Here is a 15,239-nt window from a genome sequence, read left to right on the forward strand (position 1 = left end):
CTCAACATTGAACATCATACAATCTAGCTACACTCACCAACCACGAGTCACAATGGCAAAACCCCCAACCGCCCTCCGACAATGGGTTCAACTCAGAAAAAACCTCTCAACCTCCTCGCCCCTTAATGTCCTCCAAACCACATCGAACTCCAGAGCTCCTACCCTCACGCGCACATCAATCCAAAGCAGACCCTTCTCCAGCACCCCAAAACCAAACGGAACACCCGCACCCGCAGCCGAACTCGCGCGTAGGCAAAAACTGCGAAGACTGAGACGAGAAGGTGCCTTCATAAAATCAGGCCAGCAGGATTTCCTCGTCGATGATAGAGGTCTCTTCTTGGGTAGCCTCGAGCATTACAAAGTCGACTACGTAGGCACGGAACAGAGTTTAATGCTCCAACATGACAAGGTCGCGAAGTGGCAGTATGCCGCTGGTGTTAGAGATGGGTTCATCCCCAAGGGTATCTCGGAGAAGAAGTTTTATGATGTGGGAAAGGAGTTGATCCAAGCTGCTTTTGAGAGCCCGCCTAATGGGCAGGCTATTCGGGCGATTTCTACTGGTAGGTTACAGGGATGAATTCAATGAGCTTGAGATATGATTTGGATATTCTTGCTAACGTGCTCTAGATGTCGATGCCGTCTTTCGTCTTGGTTTCATGGCTAGTATCGAACATAAATTGCTTCGTGGTTGGATCGTCTCGTCTTGTGCACTCGCCCGCTCATCTATGGCTGTTGTCACTATTGCGCGTGGTCAAGTCACCGATACCGAGGTTCCTGCCCCAGGGAAAAATTCCTGGTTGGTGGAAACCGAGAAACTGGCTAATGAGGGATACCCGCCTGCCATGTTGCTTCAAGCGAAGATTATCGGAGCCCGCGGAGACCTTGAAGGAGCACTTGAGATCCTTGAAAAGAAGATCATGCCGTTTTTAACTCCATCTCAACGACGGCCAATCGCATTTGAGGATATCACTTTGAACGGACTTTTGCCATCGCCTTATCAATTACAGGCTGTTATCCTTGCAGCGATGGGTCAAAAGCTAGACTCGCAGGCTCATCGTGATGCAGCGGATAAAGCACTTGCGATTGCGGCTACGCAGTACAACGACGTTCAGGCATTACTGGATTATGCTTGTCTCATGATGTCACAGGATAAATTGGACGTCTATGAAGAATGTATGTCCAAAGCTGCTACTGCTGGTAACCCAAAGGCTTGTCTTTACCTTGCCAACTACTATTACCTCACTTATATGGGTCGCTACCCTACGCAAGCTGAACAAAGACCAACAAGAGATAATCCCCACCCCGTCGCTAATTGGGAACCTATTTCCCCTTCTGAGGAATCCAACAAGCCGACAGAACTGACAACATGGGGACTGAAGTACTATTTGAGTTATTTCAAGAACCTCTTCAGAGCTTCCATGTCTCGTTCGGAGTATTATACTCTTTCACGAGATTGGTACCAGCTCGCGTATCATCATGGTGAACACAGAGCGGCTTTCATGGCGGCGCTTATTGATCGTGAGTTGGGACTTATGCATAATGGGAGAATGTTTCTGGAACAGGCGCAGATGCAGCATGATCCACTTTATCGGGAGAAGTTGGAGGAACTGAAGAATCGTTGGTTTGATAAGGATTTTGAGCCTGCCGTTATGTTGAAGATGTTGCCTGTACAGTAATGAACTGGGCTGGACTTTGTATGTGCATACTATCGTAGCCCAGGCGGTAATGGAGACTTTCAATATTCAAGTTCGTGTATATACTAGTGGATGAGTCGTGAGTGGTGCAGTATACCTACTAGTACCTACTGAGGTAGGTAGACCTCTTTTTCTACTTGGATTATAGTAGTTTTTCAAGTTTCCTCACCTCTAGCTGAATACCCAAGGAGGCAGAACCAGCCTCAGGCTATATCTAATACCATATATTTACTAGGAGACTATATTCTTCTTTTATTTGTTCTATTATTTATAAATGTAAATTTAGCTATCTCTTACTTTGGTCATCTCTCACTTTGCCTATCTCTTACTTTAGCTATCACTCACTTTAGATAGTATCTATAGGGCTAGTATCTGCCTACTAGGTAGGCAGGTACATGTATTCTTCTTCTTCGAAACTCATGGAACTTGGTATTTTCATTCAGGTCTGCAACTTGCGCACCTTAAAGTCCCTAGCCTCCTTCTTAAGTGCCCTGGCCTCATCTGACCTGCCCTGTTTCCTGAAGACCCTTGCCAGGATTTGCATAGCCTCTATGATCTCTAGATGACCCTCACATAGAACTCTCTTGCTGGTCTCCACAACTCGGGTCTGGAGCTCCTCGGCCTCATCTAATCGGCCCTGCTGCACGAAAATGCCTGCCAGTCGTTGCATGATGAATAGGGTATGGGGATGATTTTCGAATTGAAGCCTCTTACAGGCCTTCAGAACTCGCATATAAAGCTCCTCAGTCTCATCTAATCGATCATTACTTCTCAACATTTCTGCGAGGAGGTGCATGGGATGTATGATATTTACATCGCGATCGCTTGAAATGCTCCTCATGGTCCTCAAAAGTTTCATCCCGCGCTTCTCGGCCCCCTTGAATCGTTTCTGAGCGTCTAAGATCATCGCTAGGCGGACTGAATTGAGCAACGTCTCAGGATGACTTTTACCCCCGATTCTTTCTCTCCTTCTCACAAGTCGTGTCTCAACCCTCTCGACCTCATCTATTCGACCCTGGCCCCTCAGAACGGTTGCCAATGAACTCATATTATCCAGGGTATCAGGATGGTTCTTGCCAAGAACTCTCTCCAGAGTGTCAATAAGATATGTGTGGAGTTCTTCGCTCTCATCAAATTGGTAGTTGGTAATATATATACTTGACAGCAGCTTAGTCTTTCTGAATAATTTATCTTGAATGTCTGTAGAGCTTCGCATTGAGCTGTTAAGTCCCAGCAGCACTTTCCTTGACTTCGATGCCATTATTCTTGCGTTTGCTGTACTGTCCTGATAAGAATCATGCGCGTATTCTGCTGCACTGTAGAGCAAGATGGCCCATTTTTTCTTGAGATCAGGCGATTCGGGTAGTTGGAACATTGCGAGTTTCACATGAAGATAAAGTGGTTGGCATACACCCCAAATTCATGATGGGGCTCTTAGGGAATTCTTGGTATAAGTTCTCGATGAACTTTTCTTTTAATTCCTCAAACTAAGCATGCACCTTCAGCCATCTTTGCACAGAATGTTGCACGAGTCGATGTAGCGCAAAGAGCATACCGTTCTCTGTGACGAAAATAAGTGAATAGTCCCTGAGAACCGTGATGTCATCCTCGAAATCTTGGTCAGCGTCGGTTTCGGACATGCTGTCTTCATCTTCATTCGAATTTATAGCGGTCTTTTTCGAGCTTCCCCGAAGAAGGCTTTCAGAAACTCCTTGTAGATCGAAGAAACTCATCAAAGATAGCAGGCTGACCGCGGCAGGATTGATTTTCGAATATGCTGAAATGATATAGTCCACGTAGCAAGAATCAAGCGCTCTTCTTCTGACTCCTTAGAAGAGCTACTTTTTCCTGTATCAAGGAGCCGAATGGCATCTCGATCACTTTTCTTCAGCTTTTCTAGGTATCGCGATATTGTGAAGCGGGGTGCTCGATGCTTGATATACCCCGCTGCCTGCGAGATTGCCAGCGGCATGAAATCGAGTTCCTTGGCGAGGTCCTGTACCTCTGAGGTCTCTCTTTGCGACTTAGCTTCTTTTGTAGAAGCTGGGATGCCTCTGATCTTGTCATGGGCTCAACCATGATGATATCATCATGGGCGACTAGCTCCAGTGCAATCTTCCTATTGCGACTGGTAGCAATGAGTGTTCCATTTGAGGTCCGAGGGATGAACCCCAACAGTGGATGTGTTGAGCTTGTATTACCTTGACTAGTCGCCTGTGTTTTCATACTTCTTGCTGATTGTCGCCCACGAAGAAGCACATCATCATCAATGTTGTCAAGAATGAGAACCCATTTCTCTTTCACGCCGTTTCGGAGCCAGTTTCGGACCAGTGAACAAATATAAACTTGACGGCCCTTGCGACCCGGAATTTTAGCCTGGTCTGCAATATCGCAGAAGCTTTCTTTAAAGCGATCCGGGTTGCTTGCATGAACCCAGAAGACCCAGGTATCTGGTTGTTCTCGCCTGATTTGATAGGGGTATTCGATGGCAAGTTGCGTCTTCCTGCGGGAATTTAGTCATGCTTGCTGGATTTTCCGATGGGTATACTGACCCCACTCCACCCAGTCCTATAAGTGCAACTGCCGATCCTGGAGCTGCGGCTTTCTCACGAATGCGCTGAAGTAGTGCGTCCCGACCAACAAAATCTGGATCTTGAGGAAATGGTACAGTGGATAGAGGGCTAGGTGGAGTTTCTGGTCTCTCTACTACACACACATGTGGCATTAGTCTCTTAACGCTGTGCAGTAGATCCGCTTCCAAGGTTGCTTAACTTACCTGGTGCCAAGAATGTCGCTGATATGGGGCCGTTACTTATCCCGACCTGGAAGCCGTAGTTGTTTCCAAATGACATAGATGCCATTTTGTATTTGTTCAAGTTGTCTCATGGCTATGAAAGATATATGTGGAGTGAGATGTTCAGGTTGACATGGAGTGTTGTCAGCGTCAACTGGTAGGTTCAAATTTTCAAGTTCAACTGCCCAGGTGAAGGAGGGGAAATATGCTTGGGTAGAAGCCACATAATCAGGTGATCCATATTGGCGCTTTACTGAATTAGAAGGCGCTTAAATTTCCAGGCGACACCCACCTGGGCAGGGATATTCCTAATATTCATACTACTGGTTAGCCTGACTCAAGTGCTGGCAAAGCCAAACGTTCCAAGGTTCTCATCATAAATATCATAGTATACAAAACCACATTCCAAGATTTGAAGGCGCCAGAGAACAATTATTATAGCTTACAGGCTTGATGAGGGTACACGGTGTATATTCAACAAGGCTAGCTGAACTGAAGTCCTTCATTCAATGATGAATTGTATATCATACCTATGATTAGAATTACTAGTAGTATGCATTTCACCATTTCCCGACCTTGGCTATACTATTTATTGTGCCTAAGTAGTACTATTGATGGCACTACTAGTAACATTATATAGTGGTATGCCCTGAAATCTACTATTATGACAAAGAAAGATCAAGCTAGAGCTCAAGCATCCGGGCAAGCGACTAGGCGTATAGCAAACCTTGGATATTTGATTTACAGTTCTTTTCTCTTCCACCCTTCTTCAACTCATATCATCTTCTGCCCATCTCTTCTGTCTCCCTGGCCATCACGTTTTTTTTATTCTGAGCTCTGAGATTTCCAAGATATCAGGATTCACGATGACTCCTCCAGTGCGAGCGGAACCTGGCTTGGATGAGGGCTTAGAGGTCTGGGCATGGAAAAGAGTAGCGAACCAAATGCATCGGTAAGAGAGGCATTATTCAAATAAATATCTTACGTCACCCGAGCACGGCTGAAGCTAACAGTCCGTCCATCATCTCTTAGAGCCCGATGTGATACAAGATTCGCAGATTTAAAGATCGTATGCCAAGAGGAGACCTTTCATATACATAAATGCGTGATATGTCCGCAATCTGACTTCTTTGACCGAGCCTGCAATGGTAATTTTGAGGCAAGAGAACTCAAAGAATCCATATCCATATATTGTGTCAACTCATCTTGTTAATGGTTTATATATGAATTAGGAGGCGATGACCGATACCATCAAGTTTGATGACGAGGACTCTCGATTTGTTGAAGAAATGGTCAACTTCTTCTACACCTCCGATTACAATTTACCTGCCAATCGCGAGGATTGCATTAATGTGGACTGTGATGATGGAGATGAAGCCATCGCTAAGGATGTGCTACTATATCGCAAGGTCATGAAAACATCAGCCACCTTTGCTCAACCTCTTTTCCATGTTTATATGTACGCCCTTGCAGACCGCTTATTGATTCCCGCTCTCAAGGAGCTGGCCATCTGGAAATTGAAAAGTCTGAACAAACCTGGCGACACCTTTTCTCCATACCTGATTGATATGGTTCGCTCAGTTTACACGTTGACACCGCCGTCGGATCGTGGAATGCGCGAGATTATAATTGGCACAGTGAGCGACTGGATGGATAGACTGAGGAGTGTAAGACACCCTATTCTTCAGCCGGAGTTTTTTGACGAGGTCCCTCAATTTGCCAGAGACTTACTGGTAATGGTGATGAATAAACTGCCGGCAGTTCCAGTCGAGGTTAATAATGATCATCTTCCTCCATTTGTTCATCTGAATTATCTCCCTCCGAGTGCTCCTCCGAGTCATATTCCTCCTCGTGCTTCTCCAAGACCTTTTCCTCCGCATCCTACTCCAATTTATCCTAGTCGAAGAGGTGGCTTTCGTGGCCGAAACCATCTGACGCATATTATGTCTCAGAATTCATACCGGACTCGATATCACCGGGCCAGTCTCCGGAAAGATTTGCGTGCGTTGTTTCGGAATTAGGCTACTAGCATCTGGGCACTTGAAAAACCGTGGAAGAATTTCAGCTTGAGTTCTACTTTTTGATACAATGACACACGTATATAGTCTTTCTCAGATTGGTAGCAGTTTTATGTATATGTGTGTTCAATGCTTTCTCAACCTTGTGCCAATCAGGGCTAGTACTAGTAGTCATCCATAAAATTGTACAAAGTAGGGGCTACCAACAGCCTATAGCTCTATGCATTCCAAATAATAAAGTTCTGTCTGGTACTAGTTGACACGCGATCTCCATGCCTAGGTGGAGAGTTTTTCCTGTTTCCGTTGATCGGTATAGATCTTGCACATGTGGGAGCGATTGCAAAGAACCGCCAGGTGCCATCAACTTCCGCAATATACAGCTACTAGTACCACTATTCTACACCACTCATCGACCTGCTGATGAAAACATGCGTGAGATCATGGTGAAGTTTATTAATGACAACCTACATGAATTGAAGGCTACCAACAGAATTATTCTTTCGGACTTTTACATTGAGAAAAACCCTTCATACATGAGGGATCTTCTGGTAGCTAATTTGAGCCGAGCGTGATCCAGCCAGGAAGATCTCGGCAACTTCGTCGAACTTTATGACGTTTTATTTTTAAGATGCGGCAGTTTTTTTGTCAGCCAGTTCAGGTTGACCGTCTGAGGGTCCTCTAGCATTTGAGGCTGAATTTCTTTTATTTGGACCCGGGATTGAGGAAAGTTCTGCTAGTTACTGGTAGCTAACGCAATCCATGTTCATTCAATATTCTTTCGCTATCTTGAATTTTTATTTTTGATATAGTAGTGGTGGTTGTGGTAGATAGTCACAAGTCCTCACGCCACGCTTCGCGTGGCACTGCCAGTAGAGTAGCGAGCATTTGAAATTAGGAGAGGTATGTCCTCAGCACACAAGTGGTTGGCCACTGGCAGATGGTCTACATCCTCTCAGACAGAGATGTTTGCATACTTAAGTACAGGGCTCAGTCCATATGTCCGAGTCAGTAGCATCTACTACAAGTGAGTGATGAGCTACACCTCTTTGTATGTAAGCACCTACGGGGTTATCTACATGGTTACCTACTGGGTTACCTACATGATTACCTGGAGGGGAAGATATAGCTAAAGTGAGACATATCCTGAAGTAAGAGACTACTAAAGTGAGAGATAGCTGAATTAAGAGGGATATACCTACGTTTAGATAGAATATAGAAAAGAAAAATCTAGTCTATTGGTAAATCTGTGTATCCTGCCAGACGGTGAGGAAACTCGAAAAACCACTGCAACCCAAGTAGGAAAAGAGGTCTATCTATCCCGAGGTCTATGATTAACATTCCGCCAATCGAGGGGCGGAGATACTTAGGTATAACACCCAAGCATACTACGTAAGTGCTTTCAAGTTGGTATACTGAACTGGCACCACTTAGTACTACCTACCTGTCCACGATACATAAGAACCAATAAATTCTACTAGTATGTAGCTCATAAAATCTATCTCAATTCAATATCGTTTTGCTATCCAGTTTATCATCTACTCGATCATATCATGAACTTGAAACATTAAACACATCAAATCTCACCAACACCACCACCATGATCATACGAAGAGAAAATCGTCACGGTCTCACCTCATCACTCATAATTCATATCAATGCAGAATGTAAGAAATGCGCCATAAGGAAAGCCAAGAAAATAAAATGAAAAATAAATGTAGAAAAGAAACGCCATTCACATCCCCACCAAGCCATAGAAACCAAGATCACTGGATAAAAGCGCCAAACAATCAAATGTAATATATAAGAAATTTTTGAAAAAAACAGGAAAAAAAATCAAATAGGATATCAAAAATGCAACTGAAAAAGAACGCATACTCATAAAATTTAAACTCTCTTCCTCCCTTTCCCTTTCCCTTTGCCTCTTGTCTTCAACTCCACAAACCCTAACTCTTTCAACCCCTCCGCCAAAATCGACGAATCCCTCATCCCAGGAAAATCCTTCGCTGGATAAACCCGAAACGGATCAGACCAAGCTTCTGCTAGTATAGGCATAGCTTGACCAGTATCTTCGACGGAACCCCAATTCATAAGTCGGAATTGTAATCGATATAACCCCGCCGTGCGAATTGAGAGATCTGCGAAGATGAAGAATGTGGCTGGTTGGTGTAATTTTGACGCATTTCGTAAATTTGGATTCGGGGGTGGTTGGATTGTGAATGGATTAAATGGGTTATTTTGGTGGGCATCTGCTGAGGAGGGATGTGTTGGTGCGGAATTTGGATCGGGATCTGCGTCCACGTAGAATGGTGACATGAATGCTTTTCCGGACAATAATGGTGTGGAGAAATCGTCGTCAGCGCGTGCAACACCATCTCTTTCTCGGTCGTTTTCTTCGGGTTCTAGGATTGGTGGTTGTGGTCTGCTGTGTGCGTCTGCTACTGGGAATAATAGACATCCGACTGTGAATCTTGGATCTTGGAGAATCTCTTTGTCGTTGTCTGATTCTGGGTCAAAGTCTGAAAGTAGAATTTGGACGATTGGTGGAGGGTCGATTGGACGTCTATCTCGGTCTCCTGCACCACATGCTCGTGCAGCTATGGGTTGTTGACGGACATGAAGGTGATACCTTGGTTGAGTCGATTCAACTCGTGGTGGTGGTGGTGGAGATGGAGATGGAGATGGAGATGATTCGGGCTCGGGTGAATGATTTAGCAGTTTGTCGAAGCCATGAGGCATACTATGTATTGTTCGTCGTTCTTTTGTGCTTGTGCTTGTGCTGATGCTTGGTGCTTGACTGCCCACAAAGGAGATTGGACTTTTCTCCGAGTATATAGGACTGTGTATAGCTGTAGAACTGCTGCTGTGACTAGAGAGTTTCTGAGTGTCAGATAGGAGCTACTCGTAAAACTTGAAGCATTATTCTTTTCCCTTGTGGGGAGTAGCTCTCTACTTCAAGTTTACATAGAAGTAGGGCTTGAAATGCAAAAGAAAACACCACACTAGGATGGGCGACTGACAGGCGGTGTTTGAATCGACAAAAACGAAAAGAAAAGGAACTTTACTGAGACTCCAGGTCGTATGTCCGCAACCGATGAGTAGGATATTCACGGCCATGGTTTAACATAGGACTCAATCTTTCTTCGTATGCAGGACCAGTAGTACCACGCGCATCGATAATAGGAACTTGATAATGCATTCGCAGTGGCAATGACTGTGGTATAGATGGACGATTCAGATAATTAGTCTCCGCGGAAACAATATATCTTGGATCTGATGTCTCCGTGATGTTCCCCAAAGGTGGTAATCGTGGACCAGGTGTTGATAAGTCTCGTGTATAGCCCTCTGGGCGAACAAGAAAATGTCGAGGTTCATGATAACTTGAACTTGAACTTGGCTGATATATTTGTTGAGGCCGACTATCGTGAGTGTCGGTGGGTTGCCCACATTGTGATGATGGGGACCTCGACATCTATTCAAGGATGAAAGGCGCAGGCGCCGCAGAATGGCGGTTGCGCTACTTTTAAGTACCGATCAGCTTCAATCATTAGGCATTGGATATGCCACGAAGCGGTCAGCCACACCCGCGCGGGAGAGAAAGAAAATAAAGAAAAATAAGAGAAAAAGAAAAATAAAGAATAAAATGGGAAAAAAAAAAGAGGTCTCAGATGTTTGGGGAGAATTTATAACAGTGTTTAATCACACGTAACAATTCTCCCATGCATATCCTGGATCTGTCACTCAGCATCTGATAAACCCAAAGAAAACATGGGGCTGGACCCGGTTTTGGGGGTGTCACTCTCCGATATGTGGGATGAAAAAAAGAGAAAATAAAGAAAATAAAAAGCAATATTAACAAAAAATGGATCTATGAATAACCTGCGAGGGGTGAAATGTTAATAATTAATTTGATTTTTTTTTTCTTTTTTTGGGGTTGGAAATATAACCCTAGTGATTGTTTCTTTTTTTTCTTTTTTCAGCTTCAAATATCAGTTTTTTTTTCTCTCTCCCCGCTCTCCCCGATTGATCCAATCAAGTTGATTAAGGGCCGATATAAAAGATTAAGGGATGAACTTGTGGGTTATCAGTATGGAGCTTCTCTTTCCCCCTCACCAAACGAAAGAACCCCTCAATGGAGTCTTTGAAGATCCACTCAAGAATCAAGAGGGAAGAGCCGGGGGAACGGGCCGAGCGGGCATTGGTTTCGCCACGGGGTAAATGGCCTGTGTGTGCAGTAGTAGGCTATGTTCAATGCGTGAGATTGATATGGTCCCTGACAGCAGGGGGGTCCTCAAAATTTAGAGCCCTTGAAGATCGAAAACAAAAGGTAGAGATTATGTATTGTTAAACCCTGTTAGCGTGGAAAGGAAATCTGTCATGCACATCTGGTTAAGATCCTGGTTGTGGCTTGTACATTGTCGCCTGAAGCTCAACCTATTCAGGTAAAGATCGGTCAGAGGGGCTGGGGACTTGCCAGGCAGAAACAGGCAGAAAAAAAATAAAAAAAACCACGTTGGGTATTGGGGTTACTAACAATGGCTTTGTACTAGATCAGTTAGGTCGCAAAGCTTGCCCTAGTTAGAAAGCCCTGGAGTCATAAGAGGGACCGTGTACCATGAAACATTGCCTGGGAAAAGGTCAAAAAAGGGCCCAGGTGTCTATAACGGGTTTCAACATATCAGATAAAGCATAAAACACACCCTGTGTGTAATACAAATCAGATTCAAGAATGAAAAACCTAGATCTCCGCTTTATAGAGTGAAATCAGTGGATAGTCGAAACCAAACCATAAGATTCTCATGAATTCCCGGTAATCTCCCTTCACAAGAACGGGCACACCCGTCGATCGGATACTGACCGACTAGTTTTGGGATGACACAGATAGTATAGTGCGGAATAAAGAGGTTCTTTGAACATTTTATTAGCGTGCGACCCGGGGACTTGGCAATTATGCCATAAGATCACCCCCACAAGATGATCTTGAAAGGCGCGTCAGTGGCAGACTCGCCGTGATAGTGGGGAATGGTCCGGGCTTTACAGCTTCCGTGTCCATGATATGCGCACATGGGTCCAAGAAAAAAAAAACCATCGCTTATTCTGAGAAGTCGGTAAGCCCACTTTGTATGGCTTCCTGGAATTCGAATACCTTAGTGTTTCACGGCAGTACTCCAGGGCTATGTACATGCCTGGTGTCCCTCGCATGGCAGTTCAGCGTGGTTGTCTCTATATGGAAAAAATGTTAGATCTGATCGACAGAAAAAAAAAGGCAGCCATTAATAACTTGGAAAGCGAACCACTGCTCTTGAAATGTTACTAATGATGGGTCCAATGGGTCCAAGCGTCAAGGCAACGTAGGCAACTTTCGTATCGCTTTGTTGTTGAGGACCTAGCGTGTAATCTGTCAAAGAGCTGAAAAGCTTCATTTGAATCATTGGATGAAGATGAGTCCTCAGACTCAGATATCCTATATGACCTGCGTGTGTTGGTGTCAGTGGTGTCAGGGCTGACAGTATGACAAATGAAAGCGCAGCTCATTGCCTATCATCTTGATCTAACTCGGACCTGACAAGGCTTCAGAAATGCATGCGGGAAATTCATGCACCATACATCTTGAACTACTCCGTACAGAAGACTTATGGAACAAGCGCCAGAAAAAACACGAGTCATGCTGATCCGCCTGCCAGTGCGCAGTAATACCGACAAAGGTACGGAGTACGGAGTATACTCCCACAGGTCAGACTTGGAGTTGGTATCGTACTAGTATGTGAACACCAGTTGGCGTCTTCAAGTTCAAGTGCAGCTTGAAGTTGGAGCTGACCATACTCCATGGAGAAGCCTTGCAGTCTGTGATGATGTCTGGTGATGAATCATATTTCATCGCAAGGCTCGGGGCTGAGTTCATGCTCCGAACATTGGTACGATGTGGGTTCTGAAGACTCGGAACTTGGGGGTACCTAGTAGCTCAGAATATACTCCGTATGGAAGTCACCATAATCCCTGTTAGTCTAGTTAACGAACGCTTGACCGTAATCGGTGTGTGGCTGCGAACCCTTACCGTCGATCTTTCAGCCCCTCCGCACTGGCAGGGCCCCTGGTAATTACAGGGTTCCATTTTAGGTGTGTGTTCACGAGTATTAGCTCCGTGATAGGGGCGTTGGGGATGATACAAGGATCTTAACGGAGTAGACCGTGCCTGTAATTGCTGAGGTGAGCAAAATCAATTTCTGGTTGGCATATGATTGAATTTGGCAGGAGTCTCTCACATGTGCAGTGGAGTATGAAGAATGAGAGCAGATTTGTTTTGCTTTTTAGTAACCCAGTAGCTTGTTCTGGTGAAGTGACGTACCAATGGAAGTCGAGGGGGGGCCAGAACTAGAGAATCACTCAACATCATTAAAAAGCGGGTCTCTTTACATTATTCAAATTTTATGTGCGAGATGAAAAGAAGAAAAAAATACTAAATAATACACCGATTCACCGCTAAATCGTACGTAGCAATCACATATTTACATTGGGGATCGTCCACATGCTTCAATTCTTAACTGGTCTTTTCTCTGCGTTGAGTTCGCAGCAATGCAAGTGTGGGGGAATAGTGCAAAACTCTCAAGCTGAACACATCACCAGGGATCCAAATCTGGACTCGGGTCTACATCCAGGTAGTAACGGCTGAGGATGCCCCGAGCAAGACGATCGGAGTCTAAGAAAGACGCTGGGGGCATATCAGAGGGCTGGATGTACATCAAAGCACCAAATGGAGGGTCAGACCGGGTTAGACCCGGATCTATGACTGCAGAGTATTCCCCAACAAAGAGGGCAACCATTTCGCCGAATTGCCGGTCCCATGCTGCGATATACCCGGATGGTCGCCATGGATCATCCGGGTTGTCTCGCATCTCCAAATACCCCAATTGCATCAGATGGAGAGTGTTGGCCCCCGCCTGAGGTGACCCGTGGGCCCAAGAGCGAGCCCACATCAAACCCAGAGATGCAGGATCCCATCTCGTAGACTCGCCGGTCAAATTTGGTACTGCGGAGTTTGTAAACTCGATGGGGGATCTTTGAGGGCACCAACGAAATGCTGCCTTTTCGAGCTTGGTAGAAATAGAATCGAGCTCGTCTGGTGTCATGTGAGGTTGGACACTAACTTCAATGACATCGCCGTCATAGTTATTGAGCAAATCAATAATCTGATTGAGTTCCCCGCCGGATTTTGTCATTCCACGGGATTGAATTTTCCTGTAAAGACTCGATATATCGCTATATCCTGCGATTTCGTCATCGACTTTGAAGGGCTGATTTGTAAATGTTTCCCAGAGGGATGCACCCACACTGACATGCGATGTGTTGTTCTCTTCCGTGGTTTGCCTACTGCGACCCGGCCTGTGTTGCATGCTGACAAGACCCGCATCGATCAACTCCCTGTATTGCTCACCATTGACCAAGTTCGCAAAGGATTCGCCAACAATAGAATCGTTGATGAGAATATGCAAATGATGAAATGACTGGATGTGAGGTAGGCTGCCACTGGACATCCTCGAGATATACTTTAAGAAATCCCGTGCTGTTTCTGAACGGCCAGCTCGTACCAAAGCCACGCACAGACTATAGGCAGAGCTGCAGGCTTCATACTTGCCATCGAGACTGCCTATGAACCTAGCATACATCTCATACAACATTTTCTCGCTTCCTATTCTCGACATAAGACGTAGCAGGAAACCGAGTTCTTGTAGATTCGGGTAATGTGAGTGGCATAAAACATCTCGTAATAAGCATGGATTTTTTGATAAATCAGCTCCTTCTCCTGTGATCTCAGCACGAAGTGAGGCAGTGTCATAACCAGGGTCCTCAAATGAGGCCGCATCGATCGCCATGGTCAATGCTTGAACGATTTGGCTGTGCTGAATCACTTGATCAGGATTCCTTTTCCGCCACTGCAGGATGGAATCATGCAAGGCGGGCAGAGACAAGTCAAGTGCTGCATAGTAGATGCAGAGCTCGAGGAGTCCAGGCTGTACTGGCAAATTGGCCCGCTCAAGTCTGACAACAAAATCACGCAAGAGTGTATAAATCTCAGAATAGGTGCTGTTGGATTGACAGCGTGCTGATGCCACTGACAGGTGTGTGCACATTAATCCCTGAACATTCAAAGCTCGCGTTCTTTCAGATATTCCCTCTAAAAGTGACCTTAATTGAGATATGTCGACCACGTCCTCAATCATCTGTCGAGTATGACGTTCTGTGGACGGGAAAACACCTTTGAGAGATAACCACAATAAGATAGAAGGGCTGCCAAACTTCCACTTAGAATCAATAGCTTCAAGGGTTTGATTTTGCGATGTCGCATTGTTGTTGTCGGGATCACCATTATCCGGTGCAATCAGGATAGATCGAAGCAGCTGTGAGGGGGTTGGGCAAATAGCGTTAGAGCTGCTATGAGCCACGCTCATGATATAGCATTGCGCTGACGATGAGATACTACGACATGGAATTTGCCTAGATCTCAACCTCCGGGCTGATAGACCTCTCATTCTCATCATGGGCGAATTAGTCAACAGAACCCAATTGCGACGCCGTCGACCCACGAGTGGAGATGGAGATAAACACGACAGATAAGGAGAAAGTCCGGGGTGGCAGTTCGGGCAGAATATAGGGCGGTGGGACTAGCGGTGAACTCGATGTCATCTCATCGACGAAAACTGCAATCACCTCTACTATCTCCCTTCTTACAATAAACCC

At 45.2% G+C, this 15,239-nt stretch overlaps 6 protein-coding genes across 6 annotated transcripts; 2 read left to right on the forward strand and 4 right to left on the reverse strand.

The window, feature by feature from the left end:
* Positions 1-52: 52 nt before the first annotated feature.
* N7483_008039 (uncharacterized protein) lies at positions 53-1,676 on the forward strand (the record flags this gene model as incomplete). Its single annotated transcript, XM_057091476.1, has 2 exons — positions 53-560; positions 628-1,676. The coding sequence occupies 2 exons, from the start codon at positions 53-55 to the stop codon at positions 1,674-1,676; spliced, it is 1,557 nt and encodes a 518-aa protein (XP_056946217.1).
* Positions 1,677-2,133: 457 nt separating this feature from the next.
* On the reverse strand, positions 2,134-3,069 carry N7483_008040 (uncharacterized protein; the record flags this gene model as incomplete). The annotated part of the gene is made up of 1 exon (XM_057091477.1): positions 2,134-3,069. The coding sequence occupies one exon, from the start codon at positions 3,067-3,069 to the stop codon at positions 2,134-2,136; it is 936 nt and encodes a 311-aa protein (XP_056946218.1).
* A 112-nt stretch (positions 3,070-3,181) lies between these two features.
* N7483_008041 (uncharacterized protein) lies at positions 3,182-4,555 on the reverse strand (the record flags this gene model as incomplete). The annotated part of the gene is made up of 5 exons (XM_057091478.1): positions 3,182-3,471; positions 3,638-3,645; positions 3,697-4,197; positions 4,247-4,400; positions 4,471-4,555. The coding sequence occupies 5 exons, from the start codon at positions 4,553-4,555 to the stop codon at positions 3,182-3,184; spliced, it is 1,038 nt and encodes a 345-aa protein (XP_056946219.1).
* A 799-nt stretch (positions 4,556-5,354) lies between these two features.
* Positions 5,355-6,509, forward strand: N7483_008042 (BTB/POZ domain-containing protein; the record flags this gene model as incomplete). Its single annotated transcript, XM_057091479.1, has 3 exons — positions 5,355-5,440; positions 5,521-5,683; positions 5,721-6,509. 3 exons carry the CDS (start codon positions 5,355-5,357, stop codon positions 6,507-6,509), a joined length of 1,038 nt encoding a protein of 345 aa, XP_056946220.1.
* Positions 6,510-8,390: 1,881 nt separating this feature from the next.
* On the reverse strand, positions 8,391-9,242 carry N7483_008043 (velvet factor family protein; the record flags this gene model as incomplete). Its single annotated transcript, XM_057091480.1, has 1 exon — positions 8,391-9,242. One exon carries the CDS (start codon positions 9,240-9,242, stop codon positions 8,391-8,393), a length of 852 nt encoding a protein of 283 aa, XP_056946221.1.
* Positions 9,243-13,120: 3,878 nt separating this feature from the next.
* On the reverse strand, positions 13,121-14,950 carry N7483_008044 (uncharacterized protein; the record flags this gene model as incomplete). Its single annotated transcript, XM_057091481.1, has 1 exon — positions 13,121-14,950. The coding sequence occupies one exon, from the start codon at positions 14,948-14,950 to the stop codon at positions 13,121-13,123; it is 1,830 nt and encodes a 609-aa protein (XP_056946222.1).
* Between the last annotated feature and the right edge of the window lie 289 nt (positions 14,951-15,239).

This window comes from Penicillium malachiteum (genome assembly GCF_028827825.1).
Source record: "Penicillium malachiteum strain IBT 17515 chromosome Unknown utg000003l:1.0-4950554.0:1.0-4952489.0, whole genome shotgun sequence".
Taxonomy (NCBI): Eukaryota; Fungi; Ascomycota; class Eurotiomycetes; order Eurotiales; family Aspergillaceae; genus Penicillium; species Penicillium malachiteum.